The sequence below is a fragment of the Indicator indicator genome, chromosome 8, assembly GCF_027791375.1.
Source record: "Indicator indicator isolate 239-I01 chromosome 8, UM_Iind_1.1, whole genome shotgun sequence".
Taxonomy (NCBI): Eukaryota; Metazoa; Chordata; class Aves; order Piciformes; family Indicatoridae; genus Indicator; species Indicator indicator.
The window spans coordinates 27612608-27629052 of record NC_072017.1 but is presented as its reverse complement, the minus strand read 5'-3'; the positions used below and the strand labels follow the sequence as shown (position 1 = coordinate 27629052).

At 45.1% G+C, this 16445-nt stretch overlaps 1 protein-coding gene across 17 annotated transcripts in view; it reads right to left on the bottom strand.

The window, feature by feature from the left end:
* Positions 1-16445, bottom strand: part of ADGRL3 (adhesion G protein-coupled receptor L3) — a 308221-nt gene that overhangs the window by 14740 nt on the left and 277036 nt on the right. For all 17 annotated transcript variants that reach the window (XM_054382986.1, XM_054382990.1, XM_054382987.1 and 14 more), the window contains 3 exons: positions 15672-15840; positions 11248-11373; positions 8505-8601 (listed from right to left, as the gene is read on the bottom strand). In XM_054382986.1, the coding sequence (XP_054238961.1) occupies positions 8505-8601; positions 11248-11373; positions 15672-15840 (392 nt within the window). The remainder of the gene's footprint in view (positions 1-8504; positions 8602-11247; positions 11374-15671; positions 15841-16445) is intronic.

Here is a 16445-nt window from a genome sequence, read left to right as displayed (position 1 = left end):
TTTTGCACATAGGCAGAAACAGGAGTTAAATTCCCTGAGTTTTTTGATCTTTGATGCAGAAAATTCATGATTTTCCTGGCATAAAATGTACAGCTGATAAAAAAAAAAAAAAAAAGAGGAAAATATAAAAAGCGAGCAGAGGGAATCTGCTCATCCCAAAGGATGCTGAGTTTCCTTTACAAACAGAAAATACTCCTCTGCTGTCATCTACCTGGAATGTCTCTCTCATTCATGTACCATTATTGGGCATATGATGGGTTGGGTTATTTTGAGGCCAAGATGCTGACACTGTATCCAAGTACAAGGTCCTGCACCTGGTTTGGGGCAATTGGAAGCACAAACACAGGCTGGGTGAGAATGGATAGAAAGCAATGCTGAGGAGAAGGACTTGGGGGTGCACGGTGATAAGAAGCTTAACATGAACCAGCAATGTGTGCTTGCTGCCTGGAAACCAGCCTTGTCCTGGGATGCATCCCCAGCAGCTTGGGCAGCAGGAGAGGAGGTTCTGCCCCTCTGCTCCACTCTGCTGAGATCCCACCTGCAGTGTTTGGTACAGCTCTGGAGCTCCCCACATGAAAATGACATAGAACTGTTAGATGAAGCCATGAAGATGAATCAGAAGGCTGGTGAACCTCTCCTATTAAGACAGGCGGAGACAGTTGGGGCTGTTCAGCCCAGAGAAGAGAAGACTCCAGGAAATTTTAGAGCAACCTTCCAGTTCCTGAAGGGGGCTACAGGAGAGCTGGGGAGGGAATTTTGACAAAGGCATGGAGTGACAGGATGAGAGGAATGGCTTCAAACCGGAAGAAGATGGATTTAGATTAGCGATTAAGAGGAAATTTTCCACTGTGTGAGTGGTGAGACACTGGAACAGGTTGCCCAGAGCAGTTGTAGAGGCTCCAAACCTGGAATTGTTGAAAGCCAGGTTGGATGAGGCCTACTAGGCAACTTGGCATACTAGGAGATGTTCCTGGCCATGACAGGGGGTTTGGAACTGGATGATCTTGAAGGTCCCTTACAACATAAAGGGTTTTATGATTCTATAACTCTATGAAAACATCTCCAGGAGGAGCTCAGATTTAAACAGACACACTTCTTCCTCCACACCATCACAGTGCAGTAATGGTAACACCAAGAGCAATCTGCAGGAGACATGCACCTTTCTTTAGTGCAATGATTTCTGTGCTAAATTAGTGCTCAGAAAAATAAAGAAAATAATATATTTTTATACCCTGGTATATTTCACTGAGATCCCTCTCAGCCTCTGCAGATGTATTAATGAACAAGGAAGGCTGCCCCAAGCACCTTGTACATCATGGGAGACTGCTTCACCGAATCTGCCTACCCCAGTATCACAACAAGAAGAAGAATGAAAGAAAGAAAAAGTGATCTGGCACAACTTCCACACAAGTTTAAAGACTGCAGTGGTCATTCGACATGAATATGCTATACAAGAAAGAAATCTGCATGTTCATAGCATGAACATGCTATACAAGAAAGCTGGTGAGGGACTTTTTAGGGCGTCAGGACTACAGGGAATGGAACAAAACCAGAAATGGATAGATTCAGATTGGATGTTAGGAAGAAGTTCTTCACCACGAGGGTGGTGAGGCACTGGAACAGGTTGCCTTGGGGGGGTGCTGGAAGCTTCATCCCTGGAGGCTTTTAAGGCCAGGCTGGATGTGGCTCTGAGCAACCTGATCTAGCGTGAGGTGTTCCTGCCCATGTCAGGGGGGTTGGAACTGGATGATACTTGAGGTCTCTTCCAACCCTAACAGTTCTATGATTCTATGATTCATAGGGCCACAACCTGTTGATTTCAAATGGAAAAGTCCCCACAGCCTAAAACCATGTCCTTGAAAGACCTGATGTGGAAATTACCAGAATCCACAGGAGAAACTGGGAAAGTGCTGTCCAGGGCAGCAAATGAGAAGAAAGCAGAGAAGGTTTCCATTCTCTAATATCTTTAAACCACAATAAGAGCCACAGGTGCTACTCAGAGCAGGTAAGAAGTCTTCAGCCAGATCAGTTGATGGCACCCTCTGAATGTCCTACCAAGATGAGCAGAGGGCCTTCCACCTCTCCCAGAGCTTGTCTGCTTACTATTTGTTTCCTATGTAGCATGAATTCAGCAGAAATATGACTGTCACAGCAGTCACATCAATCCATCAAGCTGTGAATGAGCATCTCAAGAAAGACTGACATAACACAACAGCAGCACTTCCATGGTCTGAATTTCCACCTGCTCCCCACATCATTATCTAGGCACTGGCAGCAAAGGTTCAGGGCTGCAAAATGGCTACAACAAGCAGCAATCACACTTTGAGGTTCACCAGGGAAAGGGGTTTGAGATTCCTGGGGGAATCTTGATTTGATTTTTCTCTACCCCTTTTCCACTGCTGTATTAGCAAGTTATGTCCAGGTCATAGAAGTGAATCTTCATAGAATCATTAAGATTGGAAAAGACCTCTAAGATCATCAAGTCCAACCGTCAACCCAACATCACCATGTCCATTTAAGCATGTCCCAAAGTGACACACCTACAAGTTTTTGGAATACCTCCAGGATTGGTGATTCCACCACCTCCCTGGGCAGCCTGTTCCAACGCCTAACCACTCTTGCAGCAAAGAAATTTTTCTCAGTCTCCAACCTCAATTTCTCCGGGCACACTTTCTGGCCATTTCCTCTCATCATATCACCTGATACTAGGCAGAAGAGACCAACCCTCACCTACTCCAACCCCCTTTCAGGAAGCTGTAGAGAGCAATGAGGTCTCCCCTCAGCCTCATTTGGTGGTGGTGGAGTCACCATCCCTGGAGGTGTTCAAGAGGGGATTGGACGTGGCACTTGGTGCCATGGTTTAGATAGTCATGAGGTGTAGGGTGGCAGGTTGGACTCGATGATCTTTGAGGTCTCTTCCAGCCTTCTTGATTCTATGATTCTATGATTCTATGATTTTCTCCTAAACTAAACACCCCCATTTCCCTCAGCTGCTCCTCACCAGCCCTGTTCTCCAGACCCTTCACCAGCTTTGTTGCCCCTCTCTGGACCTGCTCTAACACCTCAATGTCTGTTGTGTAGTAAGGGCCCCAATACTGAGCCCAGTATTCAAGTTGTGCCCTCATTGCTGCCACCCACCAACCCTGCAGACAGACAAATCGAAGCATCTTCATCTTGCAACACCAAGGCACATTCACCAGCCTCTGTCTCTGAGCAGAAGAGGAAGATCCGAACCTGAGGGACCCAAACCTGACTGCCTGCAGTGCCCCAACAGAAATGTGCAGCTCCCATCTTCTGGAATGACAATCTCCTACCAAAGGAAGGATTTCACCTTCTACCGTGTTTTCTAAATAACTGCTCCCTGAAAATGCAGGAAAATATGGCCACCTGAAGAGACTTTCAAACATCCCCCACTCTCCCTGCAACACACACAGTCATCCCTGCTGAGTTGAGTGCAGATACGATTTCAGGCTGGAAATCACAGCTTAATTATATTTTTTTGGGTGGGTGGGAGGAATTTGATGGGAGATTTCATTTAGGAAACAATCAGGTCTCGGTTGGCTTAGAAATCAGGATATTAATGTTCTTCATTTTAATTTTCCCCTCTGACTCAAGATTCCCACTGTTTGAATTTGAGCTCAATTTGTTCTGTTCGTTATGAAGAAATCCACATGAATTTGACATTAAACTGATTATCTCTGAAAACAAGAGCAATAATTTCCCCTTTTTTTCCTGTGCATGCCTCAGATGAAGTCTTTGTGGTTGACATAAAAAACACAGGGGAGAAATAATAAGGAAAAGAGAAATCAACTCTTTATTATGGAGCCTTACTTGCAAGTTGAGGTATGCAATAACACAGGCATTTGGGAAGAGGTAAGGGGCAGGGGCAAACAATGTCCTCATTTCTGTTTTCCATTTCATCCCAGTTGCTTGAGAGCAAACAGTTTGTGAATATGGATTTCCCAGCTGGTGAAAGGTCTGGAGAACAGGTCTGGTGAGGAGCATCTGAGGGAACTGGGGGTGTTTAATTTGGAGAAGGCTTAGGGGAGACCTCATTGATCTCTACCACTCCTTGAAAAGAGGTTTGCATGAGGTGGAGGTCAGTCTTAGTGTCAGGTGATAGGACAAGAGGAAATGGCCTGAAATTGTACCAGGGGAGGTTTAGGTTGGAGATTAGGAAAAATTTCTTTCTTAAATGAGTGGTCAGGTATTGGAACATGCTGCCCAGGGGGGTTGTGGCATCCCCATTCCTGGTCCTAAAATCTGATACTAGGGATAAGAGACTAACTGCCACCTCACTCCAATCTCCTTTCAGGGAGCTGTAGAGAGCAATGAGGTTTCCTCTCAGCCTCCTCTTCTCCAGACTGAACAACCCCAGTTCTCTCAGCTGCTCCTCACCAGACCTGTTCTCCAGACCCTTCACCAGCTTTATTGCCCTTCTCTGGATACACTCCAGCATCTCAATGTCCTTCCTCAAGTGGGGGATGCTGGTCAATCTACAGGAATAGAGAGAGTTAGAGCCAGCTGTCTTGCCTGGGACATTTCAAGCAGCAGAGGACTATGAGTGCTGTGACTGTGATCAGGGTTAAAAAGGCTTAAAGGAGGAAACACACCAGATGGAGGATGCCTCACTGCTTTCTGTTCCCATGACAGAAACGTGAAAAATCAGTGCTGGCCCAGGACATGGAGAAGTGGGGTTGAGCCAGGACCTGGAGGATAGGACTGTTCTGGGGAGAAAGGATTAGTTTTGCCCTGTTTTAGAAAGAGAGCTGCTGTCTGAAGGCTCTGGGGAAAACACCAGTATATAAGGAAGGTTTAATCTGGGATAATACAGCTATCTTCATGCAAAAAAATTGTGAGTATGAACCTTGGGTAGAGAAAACTACTAACCATACAACTCCAGGCTCTCACTTGACTCCTCTCAGATTTTGCTGCACAGATGTAAACAAAATATTAATGAAACATCTCCTTTAAAGCTTGCTATGCATCAATATATTAAGAAGAGGACAAGAAGTTTGCACACCACATTGCCTCACTGGTTTGTTCAAGCTGCAGCTCTCTCTGGAGGAACTGTAGAAACAACCTGTGCTCAATGCAAAGCACTAAGACCAGAAATATTTCTTTCCAGATGGAATGAATAGGATAAAGTGTGAAATATCCAGGGCCCCATGCAGCTGAGATTACTGCTGATGTCAAGGGCGTTTTCCTAGCAGAACTGAGCACCTGCTGCTTTGGAGATGCTAGTTCCCAAAGAAATGTTTTCACTTCCAGCCCAGAAGGCCAACCATGCCTTGGGCTGCATCAAAAGAAGTGTGACCAGCAGGACAAGGGAGGTGATTCTGCCCCTCTGCTCTGCTCTGGTGAGACCCTACCAGGAGTACTGCATCCAGTTCTGGTTTCCCCAGCACAAGAAGGACATAGAACTGTCTGAGCTGGTCCAGAGGAAGTCACAAAGATCATCAGAGGGCTGGAACACCTCTTCTACAGGGACAGGCTGAAAGAGTGGGGGCTGTTCACCCTGGAGAAGAGAAGGCTTCAGGGAGACCTTAGAGCAACTGTCCAGTACCTGAAGGGGGCCTACAAGAAAGCTGTAGAGGGACTTTTTACAAGGGCTTGTAGTGATAGGATAAATGGGAATGGCTTTGAGAGGAGAGATTTAGACTGGAGATTAAGAAGAAATTCTCCACCATGAGGGTGGTGAGACACTGGAACAGGTTGCCCAGGGAGGTTGCGGATGTCCCTTCCCTGGAGCTGTTAAAAGCCAGGTTGGATGAGGCCTTGAGCACGGCTGGGGGGGTTTCAACTAGATGAGCTTTAAGGTCCACTCCAACCCAAGCCATTCTAAGATTCTGTGATTTTGCAGACACCTTTCTTCATAAGACAGATGTTTTTTTTTCCCCTAATGATCTGCACAACCCTTTGCTGTACCCTCTCAGGCAGTTCCCTGTCATGGGGAGCCCAGAACTGAACCCAGTACTCCAGATGAGGCCTCACCAGGACAGAGCAGAGGGGGGGAGGATGGTGGAAGGAAACAGCAGTTCTTGTATCCTTTGTGTGACAACCAACCCCCTTGAGCAGACTGGCTGTGGCTCTCCAGTCTTTGATGCAAAGAAAGAGAGAGCTGCAAGGGCAAGACATGGGGATAAATCAGGCATTAGCAGTGATTGCAACTTATAGATACCTTCATTGATGTTTCTTCAGTGCAATATGAAAATATCTGGGCACAAAAGCCAGCAGAGAAGGTTGAGGGACAAACCCACATCTCCACATCTTAACTACAGTACTTCCCCCTTTGCACTGTTTTAAGTGATACATATATATAATGTCCAGAGAAGTGAATCATGTTCTCTCAGTTCCCCAGCACTCAGGAGGTCCATATTACCACCATCACAGTAACAGCCCTTCAAGCCTGCTCTCAAACAAAACTCATCCTCAACTCAATGAGAATTCTGGGTGCATAAAGACTGACTAAGAACCAAAGATATAGAATGATAGAATTGTTCTGATTGGAAGAGACATCCAAGATCATTGAGTCTAACCTTCAACCCAATACCACCATGACCATTAAAACTTTTTCCAGAGCACCACATCTACACATCTCTTGAACATGACTCCATCACCTCCCTGGGCAGCCTGTTCCAATGCCTGAGCACTCTTGCAGCAAAGAAATTTTTCCTGCTATCCAACCTAAAACTCCCCTGACACAATTTCAGATGATTTCCTCTCCTTCTATCACCTCATACTAGGAGAAGAGACCAACCTTCACCTCACTGCAGCCTCCTTTTAGGGAGTTGGAGAGAGCAATGAGGTCTTCCCTCAGCCTCCTCCAGACTGAACAATTCCAGTTCCCTCAGCCACTCTTGTAAGACTTGAGTCCCAACTCAATTTTCCCTTGAGCTTTGCTGTCCAACCACCAAGACTGTAAATACTTTTGATTTTCACTTCCATGAGGGACGATCCAGACTCAGGAATCCCAATTCTACCCCCTCTTAATTCCAGCATCATTTGGACAGACACAAAACAGAATTTGGCATCTGGTTGCTCAAAGCTACACCATAAAGTAATTCAGAGAATCACAGAATGGTGGGGGTTGGAAGGGATCTCTGGAGATCATCTTGTCCAACCCCCCTGCTAAAGCAAAGTCATCAAGAGCAGGTTGCACAGGAATGTGTCCGGGGGTGGGGGGTGGGGGTTTGAAAGTTTCCAGAGAAGGAGACTCCACAGCCTCTCTGGGCAGTCTGCTCCAGGACTTCTGCACTCTCACAGCAAAGAAGTTTTTGCTTGAGTTCAAGTGAAACCTCCTGTGTTCTAGCTTGTGTCCATTGGGCACTGTTCTGTCACTGGGCACTACTGAAAAGAACGCAGCCCCATCCTCTTGACCTTCACCCTTGAGCTCTTGCTGAGTGTTGAGAAGATCCCCTCTTAGGCTGCTCTTTTCCAGGTTAAACAATCCCAGGTCTCCCAGCCTTTCCTCGTCACAGAGATGCTCCTGTCCCCTCAGCATCTTTGTGGCCCTCCTTTGGACTCTCCCCAGCAGTTTCCTGTCTCTCTTGAACTGAGAAGCCCACAACTTCACTAGTTTGTGTTTCAAAACCTTTGTCCTTTCCACCAGTCACACCAACACACACAGCACTTGGAGCCATGTGGGCGCATGTAACCTCCCCTCCCTGCTTGCTGCTTCAAAGAAGGTGGCTGCACACTGCCACAGACCCTCAGCTGTTACTTCTCCAGCACGTGAGAGTGCTGAATTGTACCAGAGGAGAAAGAATCCAAACTCTGAGGCTTTGTGTGGTGCTCCCTCACTGTCATTTCCCTGCAACTCCCTGGAGGAAAAAGACTTTTCTTTAAATAAAAGAGCTGCTCAGATTTCCTCCCATGCCAGGCACCACATTTTGTGTGGCATCCACATTTCTGAGAGCTTTTCCTCTGAGTATGTCTATGAAGTTCACATCACACAGTTCTTCAGACTAGGTTTATGAACATCAATGCAGACAACTTTGTTCCAAGCATGGTTTATTCTTTGGCTTCTGCTCTGCCCGTCATTGTTGCTTGTGTAAATGTGACAGCATTGTTACCTAACCAAGACAATCAGGACTGCTGTGATGCTCACCACAGGCTGTACAGTGCCATCATGGCCAATTTCTATTGCCAACAAGGAGCTCTGACACCTCAGCACCTTCTGGTCCTAGCAGTTTGCTGAGGAAAAGGGGACATTTCTTTTAAGATTTTTTTTTTTTTTTTTACTTTTTCTAACTCCCTTCCAGAAATAACAATTCTCAATTGTAAAATGTATAAAGAAAGAAAGAAAAGAAAGGAATAAAAGGCAACAACCACCACAAAACCTCCTTCTAGTTATCATCAGAACATTTCTTATGTGGGAGAATAGGGTCCAGTGCCAGACGAGGGGAGGAGGAGGAGGGGAACGGAAAGAAAAGGGGCAACACATTTCAGTTTCCTTAAAGCCATTACAAGAATTAGAGAAATGAAAAAGAGTTCATAATTACCTCTGTTGAGTGAAGCTGAACTGTTTATGTCTCCAGTAATAAAGGAAGACTCGGACTGCTTTCGAACTGTGTCGTTCCACATCCTACGAATCCGGCTCTGAAGGGGGATTGAACCACAGCAGATAATTAATTCTTCAGCATCTGAAAGATAAGTTTCCTCCTGCCTCCCTAAAGGTGGCTACTGGCATGTCTGGCTCAGGATAAGACTTGTCTCTGGACAGCTGTAAGCATGTGGTTGCTGTCTTGCTTGCCTTGTGTATGCAAGCCCCTGACTGCTGAACTTCCTAGCACAAAGATCTATCTCCCAGAAGAAATGCATCACTGGATTGCATTAACAATGAATGAAAACACCAAACAGTAGAAAATGGTATTGGAGAGAAACCTAGAGCCATGTGAGCTCCAGGTTTATCTACACAGCACCAAATAACAGAAAAAATAGCTTACACACAGAAACAGATATGCTCCATGTTCTATCTCAGTGTCTTGTGTTTTGTGAAGAGCAACAGAAGACTTGATCTGCAGTGCCCCTGAATGAAAAGTCTTCTATAGCTACTATCCTGCTTGGGGAATATCAAGGGGAGGAAAAAAAAATCCCCCTTAAATGAATGACTCATGCTCTCCTGCAGAAAAATCTGGGATGTTTTTGCCATCTGTGATAGAGCTTCTGCTTCTGCTGGGGAAACAGTGTCCTGCATATGCTGGCCTTCTGTTTTATTTCTCAGATATGCTGGAGCATCTACCTCAGTGGCTTTTATGCTACTGTCTCATCCCACCCCAACTAGACCAAGATCTAAACATCAGCCAATACGCATCATGCAAGTGGTTCAACCATAATCCCTATGTGAAGATAACTGGGGAACCCAGATGTGTCCAGGGGAAACTCTCCCTCATCTCACCTCACCTCACCTCACCTCACCTCACCTCACCTCACCTATCAGATTACGATGGACATGTCTCATGGATGCATGAAAGTGGTGTTAAGGCAGCTGGGAAGATCAAGAAGTTTGGTTCCATGGTTTTCCTAACTGCTAAAAGTTCAGTGCTTCCTGTATTGGAATCTTAGCCATGCAAGATCTTCCAGGGCTTACTCATGTGGTCAAAGCTGCAAAATGCCTCCTCTACTACTCATTAACTAGGGAGTAATGGCATCTCCTAATCGTGCATTAGCCCTCTATAAATGGAAACACAATGTGACATGAGACCCATGCACTTTTACAGCAATTATTTTTCACCTGGACATTTAATCTATTGCATTTCTCTGGTGTGATCCATTGTGGATTAATTATTCTGTTTCCTAAGTGCTTTTCAGAGAAAGAAAAAAAAAAACAAAACCAAAACCTTGGGACTTGGCTCCTTCTGGACTTCTCTATTCAAAAGGTAGGAGTTTGATGCTTTTAACAGCTCAGGCTGATCTCCATTCACCTTCTATCACCTGTGTGACATTCTCCTGCCTACAGTAGGTCTCAGGTATTTCTAGCCTCCAAGGACAAGCTTCTGCAGTCAATATAATATTCTTGGTATCTCAAACCTTGCCTGCCATGAGAAGACTGCTGCCAACAGACTAGGATCATGCTCAGAAGGGCTTCTTGTGGTGAGATCTCCGAGAGAAAGGGCCCACTCAAGTCAGCTCTTCTTGGAGAGTAGTGCATCTACTCAGCAGCTAAGTTATGTACAACCAAAGGCTTTCAAATCAGCCATGTAAATGTCACTGGATAGAGTGAGTTTTGAACATTTATTGATTACTGTGGGATTTTTCTGGCCTACTGGAGAGAAGTTCCATGTTGTTATTATTTGCCCCAAGTTGCATCCAGATCTATGCCAATGCCAAAGTGGAGCTCTTGGGTGGCATCTTGGAAACGGCTGAATATAAATAATAATTTGCTCCAAGACATAAATTGCAAATTAGGTTTTTCCTAGGAGGTTATAAACTGCTACTTGCTGCTTGTCTTTCATAATTTCATAGTGGAACTGTCATGTAGAGTTACTTCCATTAGTGATACTGAGTACATTTCTGTTTGCTTCCTATTGATTACCAACTAAGCATCTTCATTTGTTAGGAACTCTTCATCCATCAATCTGCATCTATGCCTACAAGTTAAGTTTCACAACTGCCAAGTGCACAAATGACACAAAAACCTGAATTTTGGGGGGTGATCAAAGCATAACAAATCCTATAACTGAATAAAATAATCTGACACCAATAGGTTCTCCTAAGAGGTCTACAAACTTAGTGAGGCTAGGGGCTGCGTGAATGCCTGAAGGAAAGGCCTCTGACTGTGAAGACTCTTAGAGTCTTTTTTTTTTTTTTAAGCCAGAGAAATACTTGGTGGCTGCAGAATCATTCCTGCACAGTGACAACAACCTACAGCTCACGATCAAAGGATCTACTGGGATGTAGCATAGTTGACAAAATGCTCCCAGCTCCTGATTCCTATGGAGAATGGGAACAGGACACATCCTGAACCAGGACAGAATGATGATCTTCACCTGTCTCTGGAAGATAAATTTGGGCTTTTTATTCTCATTGCAGCTATTTAGAAAGTTCTTGGACAAGCGCTAATTGCCACCACATCTCAAGGGAAGTCACTATGTTGACTTCAGGTCTTGGAAGGAAGGGAAATCTCTATGGCTGCACAAGGGAGAGCTCTAAGGCAGCTCCTTTGGTACCAAGTGGAGCTTGCCTCCCCAGCACATCCAGGAAGGACATCGGGGTGGTGGGGCAAAGCATTGGGGTGTGGATTACCTGTGAGCCTGTGGAATATCTTCCAGGTGTCCGTGACCCCGAGGTTTTTCCTGAGCCAATGGAGCTCTCTGTACTTTTCCCACTACAGCAATGCGTGCGCAGACATTTTCCATACTCTTTGCGGACCTAGCCAAGGAAAAAGCAACAGGGATTAGCAGGCAGCTCCTCCTCCAGCCCACGACCTGACAGAGCTCTGGGGAAACCTTAGAGCAGCGTTCCAGCACATGAAAGGGGCTTTTTACAGGGGTTGTAGTGATAGGACAAGAGGGAATGGCATGCAGCTGGAAGAGGGGAGATTAGAAACAAATTCTTTACAGGTGGTTAGACACTGGAACAAGTTGTCCAGGAAGGCTACGGATGCCCTCTCCCTGGAGGTGTTCAAGGCAAGGTTGGACAGGGCCTTGAGCTACCTGGTCTAGTGGAAGGTGTCCCTTAAGGAGGTTGGAACTAGATGATCCCAACCATTCCACAAACCTATCAATCTATGAATCTTTCCTCAGTGGGTCATTGAAACAGTAGCTGCTGCAGTAGGTGAGGGAGAAGCCTATTACAGCTTGCAGCTGAATGGTCACAGTAGGTTAGTTCCCTGTTTGCAATGGTGTGAGGGACTGCTTTTATGCAGCAAAGCTTGTTGACACCAATTGATTCCAGTTTCCACTGAGGCACATGAAAGGAGCATGGGAAAATCTCCAGATACCTAATTTATGACTGAAAATTAATATCCTCATAGATTTGATATAAACTACCATATTGGCTCATCAAGGTACTAAAAGTTATTGCTCCTGGCAGAGGACTAAGAAGAAAAATTTGAGAAGAAACATATAAGAGCTATTGATTTATTTTATTTCTTTTTACATTATTTCTTGCAGTCAAGTTGAATCACAGAATCATAGAACGGTAGAGGTTAGAAGGGACCTCTGGAGATAATTGAGTTCAACCCCCATGCCAAAGCATGATCATCTAGGGCAGGTCACACAGGAATGCATCCAGACTGGTCTTGAAAGTCTCCAGAGAAGGAGTCTCCACAACCTCCCTGTGTAGCCTGCTCCAGGTCTCTAACACCCTCACAAGAGAGAAGTTGTTCCTCATGTTGAGGTGGATCTTCTGTGTTCCAGTTTGCATCCACTGCCTCTTGTCCTGTCATTAACTAGAGCCTGGTCCCTTCTTCTTGACACCCATTCTTCAGATATTTCTGAACATTAACAAGATCCCCTCTCAGGCTACTCTTCTGCAGACTAAACAGCCTCAGGTCTCTCAGCCTTTCTTGAGGGAACTGTAGAGGCAGAGGCCCTAGAGATTATATTCCCAGTGCTCTGCAGTGGCTGGAGTCTGCCCTCCCACAGCACCACGGAAGCCAGTCAGGTTTTAGTGGGTATCACATCAAACTGGGCTAACTCCTTGCCGGAGTAAAGCCATGACACCTCCTTCGTTTCAGGCAACCTAGGTGGACTTGTGCCAGGGCAGGATCCAAGCTTTGACTGAGCTTCAAGTGTGATTTTTTATACTTCAAAACAATATGGGGCAAGACTGAAAATGAGCAGTCTGTACCAAATTGTGGACATGACACTTTGGGACATTGTTTAATGGCCACGGTGATGTTAGGTTGATGGTTGGATCTGATGGCCTTGGAGATCTATTTGCAATCGAAACTATTCTATGATTCTAAAAAACCAAAAGCAGGTCAGGTTGCCCACTAAGAAAAAAACCAAAATCCCCCCCAAACTCTATGCAGGTCAAAACCAGCAGCTGAGGTTGCTTGGAGCACAATATTAGCTGTGAAATTTTGCCAACCTATTTCTGAGCATTTCCAGACTCTGCAAAACAACAGTTAAATAGCAAATTACAGCTTTTTTCATTAGGCTCTTCCTCGAGTGCTCCAGACAAACACAATACCACAAGTGCCCAATATGCTTGAGTGCCTAATCAATCCTTTGCTGAGAGAAAATAATTCAATTGCTTTAATTAGCCACCCACTGCTTGCCTCTCTGCAGCTTTTTGCTGATTTTTTAGTCCATGATAGATAGGAATAAAAAGGATTTTTTTTTCCATTTTTTCCCTCCCTCATCTGTCAGGTCGAAGAGATGCAACTACCCCAAAGCAAGGTACCAGTTTCACTCTTCTTCCTTCTCTGCAGCCAGAAATCAGGAGTGATCCCATATCCATCAGTGATAGTTTAAGGATGCAGGCTGGCTTGAGACACAAAAACACTGAGCCAAGTGAGTCCCACAATACCCAAGGATGTTGTGGTGTCATGCTGGGATGGGATGTTTGGGGCTGATCCTTTGCATGGCCTATCAGAGGCAAGAGGTCAGAGCAATGGCAGTGGTTCAAACTCTTCACCAGAGAGGCATCTGCAGGTTTAATGAGTGATGGTGATGCTTCCTGCAGTCTTATTATTATCTTGCCTGGAAAAGGTCTTGCTGAAAGTTCTGGGCACATCATCAGGTAGTTGCATCTAGAGAGAGTCCATCACAAAGCCACAAAGGTGCTGAAGGGAGTAGAACATCTTCCCTATGAGGAAAGGCTGAGGGAGCTGGGGCTCTTTAGCTTGGAGAAGAAGAGACTGAGGGGTGACTCCATTCATGTTTACAAATACATGAAGGGTGAGTGTCAGGAGGACAGAGCCAGGCTCCTCTCAGTGATGTCCAGTGATAGGACAAGGGGCAATGGATGCAAGCTGGAGCAGAGGAGGTTCCATGGGGTGAAGGTGCCAGAGCCCTGAAACTCACTGTCCAGAGAGGTTGTGGAGTCTCCTTCTACGGAGACCTTCAAAACCTGCCTGGATGTATTCCTGTGTGACCTTCTGTAGGTGATCCTGTCCTTGCAAGGGGGCTGGACTGTATGATCTTTCAAGGTTCCTTCCAACCCCGAATGTTGTGTGATTCTGTGACTCTGTGCAAAGCTTTTGAGTTTTTTTGGTTTTGTTTTTGTTTTTTTGTTTTGTTTTGTTTTGTTTTGTTTTTAAGCTGCACAACTTTGAAATGAAATGACAAGGACAAAACTCTAAACCCCAGAACTCTTCCTTTGGTTTTAAGAAGACCATTTTTACATAGCTCTGCAGATTCTTCGAGAGGCACTGCTCACAGAGCTCACTTGGTATGATCAAATTTGATTTTGTTTTCATATTCATAATGCCTACTTGAAGAGGCCTACAAGAAAACTGTTTATAAGAGCTTATAGTGGTAGGACAAGGGAGAATGGGTTCAAGCTGCAAGAGGGGAGATTTAGACTGGAGATTAAGAAGAAATTCTTTCCAGGGAGGATGGTGAGACACTGGAACAGGTTGCCCAGGGAGGCTCTGGATGCCCCCTCCATGGAGGTGTTCAAGGCCAGGTTGTATGAAGCCTTGAGCAACCTGGTCTAGTGGAAGATGTTCCTGCCCATGGCAGGGAGGTTGGAACTAGATGATCTTCAGGGTCCCTTCCAACCCAAACCATTCTATGATTCATAGGGCAGATCTCCCCTGTATAGGAAAACGTGGAGAACAGACCTCATCATGGCCTTGACTTTACCTAATCAATCATTTAACCAAAAGCCACTGAGAAACTGAGACCCAGATGTAACTCTTCCCTACCAGGATAAAGAAACTTTATCCTACTGAATAAAGAAAGTTTTCTTTGAAACTAAGATGCACATAAAAACTTCTCAGCTGACATGCATGAAGTTGGAGAACTCAGTGGGGATTAAAATGGTACTTAAAAATATTTATTGCTGAGTGTCAGAGGCTGTAAGTTTGATGTACATATATACATGGAGAGTTTTATTTTTTTCCCCTCCAGATTTTTCCTAAGTTCCTCCAGTGCTATCTTGCAAATGTTAATTGGGACATACTTCAAGCTCCACCAAGAAGCATTTAACTGTGCTTGGTTTGACGAAGATCTCCAAAAGCTGACATTAAGACCAAACAATACACAAGCTAATGAAATGTTGCAGAGCACAGGTCCCTCCCTTCATAAAAAAGCAGGGTAAGAAGCAAGCCCTTGTTACACACCATCAACCCATGCACAATGCTATAGGAAGGGAGCATTTCTTGCAGGGATTCAGCCACATGAAGACCTCTCTAGATGCTCATGGGGTCTCTCCCATCTCACCCTGGCACATGGGAAAGGAGAATCTGGCCAAGAGCAGGCAAAGCCCTTCTACAGGTTGGCTACCCTAAAGCCTTGCAATGTGTCAGCTGCCTTTTCCCTTGACTCCAACGTGTGCCCTGCCTGCTGAAATGCCACTGTCACATATCTTCATTATCACCTCATTCCCCTGCATCTTGCTGGTTTGCAGTCTAAATACCACCCTTATTAACTGCACTGGGGGGATAAATCAGCGTGAGACCAATTCAGGGCACGCAGATGATGTTAGGCTGCTGTTGTTAGGCAACAAAACACCCCCTAACCACCTCTTCTGCTGCTAGGAACTGTCTGGCTTACCTTTTTCTGGAGGACACAATGGAAAATGAATATAAACATTCCCTGCAGAGAATTGAATATGGTGAAGAGGTACGCCATGATGACTGTGCTTTCATTAATATACATGAGTCCGAATGCCCAGGTCAGTCCTAATAGGCAGAGCAGGGCTATTGCACCTATAACCCAGGACCTGTTGGGAGAAAGAAAACAAAAGAAAGGAAAGGGGTTGTTGTTGTTGTTTTTTCCATCCACAAAAGAAGGCACACAACTACAAACAGCAAGACTTTGCCTGTGGTTTGAGCAAAACAATAAAAAAAGCAAACAGCAGATCAAAATGTGTCATAGGGAGGTTTGTCTTCAGGCTGGATGCAGCTTTACGAATCTTCAAGCTTGAGGAAATACACAGACATGGAAATGTTATGAGCATGGAGAATTATCATAACCAAAGCACATTTGTAACCACACTGTTTCTTTCTTTTTCAGTTATTTTTTATGCTTTATGTAAAAGCAGCATGTATGCAAATGACATGTAGATGTTACTGCTGCAAATGACAGGGAAAGGAAAGCAACCAACCAAAACAGTGACTCTAAATGTCCCTTTTTTTAGTGTCCACTGGTTTCACTGGGGCAGGAATGCCATCTGGACGAGCTTCTTTACACTTAACACCACCACACATGTATTGCTGCATTTTAGCTAGTCTCCCATATGTCTGCAAGTCAGACAAACAACTACAAGCAGGTGGGCAAGCCCTCACCGCCTGCCAGAGCAGCTCCACACTAGGAGGAGGCTCTCGG